General features: G+C 45.1%; 1 protein-coding gene across 6 annotated transcripts in view; it reads right to left on the bottom strand.

Moving 5' to 3' along the window:
• Positions 1-10000, bottom strand: part of zdhhc11 (zinc finger DHHC-type containing 11) — a 216467-nt gene that overhangs the window by 142429 nt on the left and 64038 nt on the right. For 2 of the 6 annotated variants that reach the window (XM_055651430.1, XM_055651440.1), the window contains one exon: positions 7510-7651. The exons of the other annotated variants lie outside the window; for them this stretch is intronic. In XM_055651430.1, the coding sequence (XP_055507405.1) occupies positions 7510-7524 (15 nt within the window). In that variant the 5' untranslated portion in view covers positions 7525-7651. The remainder of the gene's footprint in view (positions 1-7509; positions 7652-10000) is intronic. 6 annotated transcript variants of the gene reach the window in all.

The raw sequence follows: 10000 nt of genomic DNA, 5'->3' as shown, positions 1-10000 counted from the left end.
TCTGTCTATCCCTCTCATCATTTTAAAAACCTCTATCAAGTCCACCCTTAACCTTCTGCGCTCCAAAGAATAAAGCCCTAACTTGTTCAACCTTTCTCTGTAATCCAAATCTGTCCAACCTCACTCTGTAGCTGAAGAAGAGTCTTGACCCAAAACATCATCCATTCCTGTCCCGCTGAGCTACTTCAGGATTTTGTGTCTCCCTGCAGCAAATGTCTCATAATCCAGGCATTATTCTGATAAACCTCCTGCACACTCTCCAAAGCCTCCGCATTCTTCCTGTAATGGGCGATCCAGAACAGCACACAATACGCCAAGTGCAGCCTAACTGAAGTCCTATAAACCTGCAAAATGACTTCCTGACTCAATGCTCAATGACCTGGCCAATGTAGCCAAACATACCATATGCTTCCATTATCACTCTGTCCACTTGTGATAGTACAGTGAGGGATTATGAACTTGCACTGCAAGATCCCTCTGTAATCAATGCTATTAAGGGCCTTGTCATTAATTATATATCTTCCTCTTACATTTGGAACCAGAATTATTTCTGATCACATTTTCCTTGACTAAAGATTAAAGACTACTATACACATCCACGGTAATTTATGTAAACACATGGAACTGCAGATGCTAGTTCACAAAAAAGGACTCAAAGTGCTGGAGGGATTTAGCAGGTCAGTCTGAAGAAGGGTCCCAATCTGAAACATCATCTATCGATATTCTCCAGAGGTGCTGCCTGACCAGCTGTGTTACTCCAGCACCTTGTGTTTTTTCCTCAATAATGTACAGTGCCCTCCATAATGTTCGGAACAAAGGCCCATCATTTATTCATTTGCCTCTGTTTGAGATTTGTAATAGAATGTAATAGAAAAAATATATCACACGTGGTTAAAGTGCACATTGTCAGATTTTAATAAATGCCATTTTTATACATTTTGGTTTCACCATGTAGAACTTACAGCAGTGTTTATACAAAGTCCCACCCCCATTTCAGGGCACCATAATGATTGGGGCACAGCAATGCTTGGGACACTACAATATCATGTAAATGAAAGTAGTCATGTTTAGTATTTTGTTGCATATCCTTTGCATGCAATGACTGCTTGAAGTCTGCGATTCATGGACATCACCAGGGTTGGAAATTGCAGCCTTCACGTGGTCCGCCCCATTTCGACTAATGCAATCAACCTGACGTGCACAAACAAAAGATCAAATAGAACAAGTTGACCTGCAACTTTAGGCTGTGCACACCATACGCAAGAAGATGGACATCACCAGTTGCTGGGTGTCTTCTCTGGTGATGCTCTGCAGCCATATGTATTGCAGCCCTCTTTAGCATGCTTGTTTTGGGGGCTAGTCCCCTTCAGTTTTCTCTTCAGCATATAAAAGGCATGCTCAATTGGGTTCAGATCGGGTGATTGACTTGGCCAATCCAGAATTTACCATTTTTTTAAGCTTTGAAAAACTGCTTTGCTGCTTCAGCAGTATGTTTGGGATCATTGTCTTGCTGTAGAATGAACTGCCGGCCAATGAGTTTTGAGGCATTTGTTTGAAAGTGCAAATTGGTTGTGTCTATACACATCAGAATTCATTATGCTACTACCATCAGCAGTTGTATCATCAATGAAGATAAGTGAGCCAGTACCTTCAACAGCCATACATGCCCAGGCCATAACTCTCCCACCACCCCGTGTTTTACAGACGAGGTGGTATGCTTTGGATCTTGGGCAGTTCCTTCTCTTCTCCATACTTTGCTCTTGCCATCACTCCGATATGTTAACCTTCATCTCATCTGTCCACTAGACCCTTTTCCAGAACTGTGGTTGCTTTTTTTAAGTACTTCTTGGCAAACTGTATCCTGCCCATCCTATTTTTGTGGCTAACCAGTGGTTTGCATCTTGCAGTGTAGCCTCTGTATTTCTGTTCATGAAGCCTTCTGCGGACAGTGGTCATTGACAAATCCACACCCGACTCCTGTAGAGTGTTTCTGATCTGTCGGACAGGTGTTTGGGGATTTTTCTTTATTACTGAGAGAATTATTTTGTCATCAGCTGTGGAGGTCTTCCTCGGCCTGCCAGTCCCTTTACGATAAGTAAGCCCACCAGTGCTCTCTTTCTTCTTAATGATGTTCCAAAGAGTTGATATGGTAAGCCACAGGTTTCTCTAACTGTCTAACAGTTTTATTCTCGTTTCTCAGTCTCATAATGGCTTCTTTGACTTTCATTGGCACAACTTTGGTCCTCATGTTGATAATATTAATAATAATAATAAAATTTATTTTCATTATAAATACATACAACAAAATTTCAGGCGCACTACCCAAGTGGAGCTCCAACGTATCAGATAAATAATAACGACAAAAATGGCAAGAAAAACTTTGTCAAGTCGGAATGTACAATATTTCACAGTAGTGTTGTGGCAGTACAAAATATTGGCTCTGGGGGCTGTGTGTTCAGTGCAGAGATCAGAGTGGTGATGGCCTTGGGGTAGAAACTGTTTGTTAATCTTGTGGTGTGTGTGACCTGTAACACTTTCTGGAGGGCAGATGGGCAAACAAGTGATGTGCGGGATGAGAAGAGTCCTTTAGTGTGCATGATGCCTTCCGCAGGTAACGAGAGCCATAGATCTCTTCCAGGGCAGGCAGGTGTGTGTTGGTGATCTTCTGGGCTGTATTGATGACTCTCTGCAGAGCCTTCTTGCCAGCCGCAGAACTGTTGCCATGCCACACCCGGATGCCATGTGTCAGGACACTCTCTATGGAGCAACGGTTGAATGACACTAGCAGCTGTTGCGGCAAGTTGACTTTCCCCGAGTGATCTTAGGAAGCAAAACCGTTGTTTACCAGGGATTGAGTGTTATGCCCCTGTCCCACTTAGGAAACCTGAACGGAAACCTCTGGAGATTTTGCGCCCCACCCAAGGTTTCCGTGTGGTTCCCGGAAGTTGCCGGTAGTGGAAGCAGGTAGGGAGACCGACAAAAATATCCGGGAACCGCACGGAAACCTTGGGTGGGGAGCAAAGTCTCCAGAGGTTTCCGTTCAGGTTTCCAAAGTGGGACAGGGGCATTAGATGACCACCTGAGATGTGGGTGCCCAAGAACCTGAAACTTGAGACTCTGATAAACAGTAATAAAAGTTTCTAAATGTGTTGGAAAGACTGGAGGAAAGACTAGGTGCTGAGAGCTCTCTTGTACCTGCATTAAGGAGGCATTTAAACACACCTGAGCAATCACAAACACCTGTGAAGCCATGTGTCCCAAACATTATGGTGCCATGAAATGGGGGTCTATGTATTAACACAGCTGCAATTCCTACATGGTGAAACCAAATGTATAAAAATACCCTTTAATAAAATCTGACAATGTGCACTTTAACCACATGTGATTATTTCTAGTCCAAACCTCAAATTGTGGTGTACAGAGGCAAATAAATCAATGATGGGTCTTTGTCCCAAACACTGTATGCCCCATTTACATTGCTCTTCAGTTTACACTGCCCATCATAGTTATATCAATGCTCTGATAAAAATGCCCCAAACCTGCTAAATTATTTGCCAAAACCTCATTAGACCATTATAAATTATATCTTTAGCAATTCAATTTTTAAAAATTAGATATAGTTAATAGAGAGTGTCGTACTAACACTTATAAAAGTGAGAAGCGAAACTCTTGCAAGTGAAATGTGCACAGTTTGGATAAAGGACTTGAGTCACATAATCCAAACAATGCAGCAGTGCTCTGCGAATGACGATGCTACATCTTTCTAAATAGATTTTCAAAAGAGGCATAGTGGAGTACACGCGCCAATCATCTTCAATGATGCTAGAGTGGAAATGGTAGAGAGCTTCAAATTCCTTGGCATTGATGTTGCCAATGATCTGTCATGGACCAACCACAATGATGTGATAGCCACAAAGGCAGACCAACGCCTCTACTTCCTGAGGCAATTCGGCATGTCTCCAATGACTCTTACAAACTTCTACAGATATACTGGCAGGTTGCACCACAGTTTAGTTTGGAAACAGCTTTGCTCGAGAACGCAAGAAATAGAAACATAGAAAATAGGTGCAGGAGTAGGCCATTCGGCCCTTCGAGCCTGCACCGCCATTCAATATGATCATGGCTGATCATCCAACTCGGTATCCTGTACCTGCCTTCTCTCCATACCCCTGATCCCTTTAGCCACAAGGGCCACATCTAACTCCCTCTTAAATATAGCCAATGAACTGGCCTCAACCACCCTCTGTGACAGAGAATTTCACAGATTCACCACTCTTTGTGTGAAAAATGTTTTTCTCATCTCGGTCCTAAAAGATTTCCCCCTTATCCTCAAACTGTGACCCCTTGTTCTGGACTTCCCCAACATCAGGAACAATCTTCCTGCCTCTAGCCTGTCCAACCCCTTAAGAATTTTGTATGTTTCTATAAGATCCCCCCTCAATCATCTAAATTCTAGCGAGTACAAGCCGAGTCTAACCAGTCTTCCTTCATATGAAAGTCCTGCCATCCCAGGAATCAGTCTGGTGAACCTTCTCTATACTCCGTTTATGGCAAGAATGTCCTTCCTCAGATTAGGAGACCAAATAACAGCTGTAGATGTACCCGAGTCCATCTGGTGAATCTCTGGAACTCTCTGCCACAGAGGGTAGTTGAGGCCAGTTCATTGGCTATATTTAAGAGGGAGTTAGATGTGGCCCTTGTGGCCAAGGGGATCAGAGGGTATCGAGAGAAGGCAGGTACGGGATACTGAGTTGGATGATCAGCCATGATCATATTAAATGGCGGTGCAGGCTCGAAGGGCCGAATGGCCTACTCCTGCACCTAATTTCTATGTTTCTATGTTTCTATCACACAGACCAGCATACCCACCATTGATTCCCCATCTACACTTTATGCTACCTCAAAAATGCAGCCAAATTTAAGATTTTTAAAATAGTTACAAGGGGTGGAGGCAGGACTGTTATAATTACACAGAGCGCAGAGCTCAGGAAGCCACAAGGGCGCAGAAATAAATCGACCAGAGACTTGTCACACCCCAGTCATTCATTCTTCTCCCTGCTCCCATCTAGTAGAAGGTACAGAAGCTAGAAAGCGTGCACCACCAGACTCAGGAAAAACTTTATCCCACTGTTATCAAGCTTTTCAATGGTTCTTCCATATGCTAGGGTGTAGTCTGATTCACCTCTGCCCCATTGGGCTTTGATTTTGGAACTAATGCACACAATGCTGCAAGCTCTATTTTATATTTTGTATCTTCCACGGCGCTCTAGTGCACTTTAGTTTAATGATTGTATTTAGAAACATAGATAGAAACATAGAAAATAGGTGCAGCAGGAGGCCATTCGGCCCTTCGAGCCAGTACCGCCATTCATTGTGATCATGGCTGATCGTCCCTGCCTTCTCCCCATATCCCTTGATTCCACTAGCCCCTGATTTATGTACAGCATATTGGATTTGTGTCAATAGTCTCAATAATAAACCTAAACCCAAGATGTTTGACTCAGTTTGCCATTAAATTATGAAATCATTTTCAAGAACATCCGGTAACATCTCCTGGTACCTGAACAATATTTAGTCATCTTTCTAATGACATTAAGTGCTCAAGTAACTCAGCAAGCCAGGCAGCATCTCTGGAGGACATGGATAGGCGACGATTCAGGGAGAGTCCCTTCTTTATGTTGATTATAGTTCAGGGGAGGAGAGAGTAAGCTAGAAGAGAGGTGGGTGCAGTCAAAGTCTGAAGAAGGGTCTCGGTCTGAAACGTTACCTATCCACGGTTCTCCGGAGATGTGAAGCCAGAGATGGAAGCCAGGTGGAAGGAAGGAATACAGGGGGGGGGGGGGGGGGGGGGGGGGGGGGGGGGGGGGGGGGGGGGGGGGGGGGGGGGGGGGGGGGGGGGGGGGGGGGGGGGGAGGGGGGGGGGTGGGGGGGGGGGGGGGGGGGGGGGGGGGGGGGGGGGGGGTGGGACGGGGTGGGAGGGGGACGGGGGGGGGGGGGGGGGGGGGGGGGGGGGGGGGGGGGGGGGGGGGGGGGGGGGGGGGGGGGGGGGGGGGGGGGGGAGGGGGGGGAGAAATGGATACATATCTAGGTGGGGGGGGGGGGGGGGGGGCAGGGGGATGAGAGGGGTTAGAAAAATGGAGGGGAGGGGGATCTTTGTAAGTTAGTTACCCAGAATTGGAGAACTGAACATTCATACGGATATTGTTTAAGAAGGAACTGCAGATGCTGGAAAATCGAAGGTACACAAAAAAGCTGGAGAAACTCAGCGGGTGCAGCAGCATCTATGGGGCGAAGGAAATAGGCAACGTTTCGGGCCGAAACCCTTCTTCAGACGGATATGTTGTAAGCTGTTCAAGTGTAATTTGAGATGCTGTTTCTCCAGTTTGTATTTGTCCTCACGCTAGCAAATGGAGGAAGCACTGGACAGAAAGGTCAGTGTGGGGATGGGAAGAGGAGTTAAAATGGTTCACAGCCAGGAGACCCAGCAGGCCTTGGCAGATCAGAGGGCAAGTGCTCAGTGAAATGGTTGCCCAGTCTACATTTGGTCTCACCAATGTAAAGGAGGCCACGTTATTTGAGTATAAGAGCAGGGAGGTTCTACTGCAGTTGCACAGGGCCTTGGTGAGACCACACCTGGAGTATTGCGTACAGTTTTGGTCTCCTAATCTGAGGAAAGATGTTCTTGCCATAATGGGAGTACAGAGAATGTTCACCAGACCGATTCCTGGGATGGCAGGACTTTCATATGAAGAAAGACTGGATAGACTTGTACTCGCTGCATTTCATTTCACTGCACATCTCGTATGTGTATGTGATGAATAAACTTGACTTGACTCGCTAGAATTTAGAAGATTGAGGGGGGGGGGGGGGGTCTTATAGAAACTTACAAAATTCTTAAGGGGTTGGACAGGCTAGATGCAGGAAGATTGTTCCCGATGTCCCGAAGTCCAGAACAAGGGGGTCACAGTTTAAGGATAAGGGGGAAGGCTTTTAGGACCGAGATGAGAAAATCATTTTTTGCACAGAGAGTGGTGTATCTCTGAAACTCTCTGCCATAGAAGGTAGTTGAGGCCAGTTCATTGGCTATATTTAAGAGGGAGTTAGATGTGGCCCTTGTGGCTAAAGGCATCAGGGGGTATCGAGAGAAGGCAGGGATGGGATACCATAGAAACATAGAAATTAGTTTAGGAGTAGGCCATTCGGCCCTTCGAGCCTGCACCGTCATTCAATATGATCATGGCTGATCATCCAACTCAGTATCCCGTAACTGCCTTCTCTCCATACCCCCTGATCCCCTTAGCCACAATACCGAGTTGGATGATCAGCCATGATCACATTGAATGGCGGTGCAGGCTTGAAGGGCCGAATGGCCTACTCCTGCACTTATTTTCTATGTTAGGAACACCAAATGCAGTAGATGAGGTTAAAGGAGGTACATGCCAATCCCACCCTCTCTGAACACAACAACTGCCTTGACTTCTTCACTCCCCTTACAAACTCCAATCTCACCTCTTCTGAGCACATTTGTAAATCAGTATCTGCAGTTCCTTGTGCCTAGCCTTCCATCTATATCCTTTAAAATAATGTGATCTCGTCCATTTCTTCATGCAGTTTGACGCCTTCAAAGGCACAGAGAGGACTTCCACATTTCCTGATAATGCAAAGGCAATTATGCTTCAAAGATACTCTGTTGACTGCAAAAACATTTTTAAACAATGCAAAATCATGGAAGAGTAAACTTAAAAAGTATCTCGGGTTCAAAACAAACATGGTAATCTCAGTATAATTCTGACCCAGAAGATTGATGCAAGCATAATGTGCACATAACAGCCATGCTCGTACAAACCTTTAATACTTTTCACAGAACAAAAGATGACCCATCGAGCCTTGGCCAGCTCTGAAATGATGAATCAAAGACCAATCCAGCCTAAAACCAAACCTCACAACATAGTTTGCGAGATTGGTAAATTTGACGCATGATTTGGAAAGAGAATGAAAGAGAATGTAAGGAAGTAGAGGAAGATGGCGAAAGTTGTTTTACACACTGGAGGCCTGTAACTAACGTTGTGCCTCAGGGGTAGTTACTGGACCTATTGTTGTTTGTGGTTTATATCAAGGATTTGGATGAGAAAGTTGAAGTCATGATTAGTAAGTTTGCAAATGATATTAATGTGGTTGGTATCGTAGATGGTTATCAAAAATTGCAGCAGGATCTTGAGCAGTTGGGCAAGTGCAAGGTATTGCATTTTGGGAAGTAAAACCAAGGCAAGACTTTCACATTGAATGGCAGGGCCCTGGGGGGGGGGGGGGGGGGGGGGGGGGGGGGGGGGGGGGGGGGGGGGGGGTGTAGAACAGAGGGATCTAGGGCTGCAGATACATAGTTCCTTCAGTGGAGTCACAGGTAGATAGGGCAGTTGAGAAGGCTTTCAAAGTGGCATCATAGGGCGGTTGAGAAGGCTTTCAGTTACATTGGCCTTCAATAGTCAGAGTACAAGACATTGGTGAAGCCACATTTGGAGTACTGTGTTCAGTTTTGCTCACCTGCTAGTAGAACGATGTAGTTAAGCAGGAAAGAGCACACAGATTTATGAGGATGTTTTAATTTCAAGTTTAGTTTAGACATACAGCCTGAAAACCGGCACTTCAGCCCACCAAGTCCATGTCAACCATAGATCACCCATACACTACGTCTATGTACGCTACTCAATACTCTGACTGATGAAGGCCAATGTGCCAAAATACTTCTTGGCCACCTTATCTACCTGCGACTCGACCACCAAAGCTCATCTTGCTCTGTATGTTCTCATCCAAATCATTGTTGTAGATGACAAACAGTAACGGGCCCAGCACCGAACCCCGAGGCACACCACTAGTCACAGGCCAGTCTGAAAAGCAACATTCCACAAGTCTGAAGAAGGGTTTCGGCCCGAAACGTCGCCCATTTCCTTCGCTCCATAGATGCTGCTGCACTCGCTGAGTTTCTCCAGCATTTTTGTGTACCTTCCACAAGTCAAGTCTAGTTTATTTCGTCACAAACACATACGAGGTGTGCAGTGAAATGAAAAGTGGCAATGCTCGTGGACTTTGTGCAAAAAGACAAACAAACAAACTACAAACAGAATGGAACAGAATCACATATTCTTTTACATATTAAATATTGTGGGCGGAAGGAAAAACCATCACCCTCTTGGGAAAATTGGGCCAAAGGACCCATTTCCATGCTGTATGACTCTAATGTTAATCTCGATTCAACGTATAAGAGTCTTTCATTCCCACTTTAAGCAGGACCTGAACACACCCAAGAAGGGTCCCGACCTGAACATGGCCCACCTATTCTGCCTAACCCCATTAAGTTCTTTCAACACTCAAGACTCTAGCATCTGTATTTCTTCGTGTTTCCTCTTCATGAATTATATATATTTTACTAAGAGAATCACAAAAAAATTCCATTCCCATATCATCATTTGTGGTGTGGGAAGGAAGTGCAATTGCTGGTTTAAACCGAAAAATATGGATAACAAAACACCACCCTAATGACCGCCCAAATGCAATTGAATTGATCAAATCTCCAAAAACTACCATTTCATTTTTTTCATTCGCCCCTTATCAATCAATCCTGCTGCTGCAACCACAAATTCAAATGACGAAGCTACAAGGAACAAACTCAGTGCACTAGGTTTACTAGTGTCTGTTTTACAGGCCTGCTCATTGTTCCGTGGGGGGGGCTAACACATGACAATTACCACTACTCTTCAACGCTAAACGGATTGGCCTTCGCCGGGAACTTCTTTTTGCTGCTGGGCCTTCGCCCTCCAGACAAAAAGATTGTATTTAATGAGAAAAAGAGGAAAAGTGTACCCACTTATAACTGCAAATTGTTTAATCATTGCTGGCCAAATGGCTTTAATGCATTAACCTTGTATAGTTTCGGTGGACCAAAACGCTAGCACTCAACCTCGTCGCTCTTTTGGTGGAGAGGCGTTGCCAGCTTCACTTTGCC

Source organism: Leucoraja erinacea, chromosome 2, assembly GCF_028641065.1.
Source record: "Leucoraja erinacea ecotype New England chromosome 2, Leri_hhj_1, whole genome shotgun sequence".
Lineage (NCBI taxonomy): Eukaryota > Metazoa > Chordata > Chondrichthyes > Rajiformes > Rajidae > Leucoraja > Leucoraja erinaceus.
This window is presented reverse-complemented; position numbering and strand designations above follow the sequence as displayed.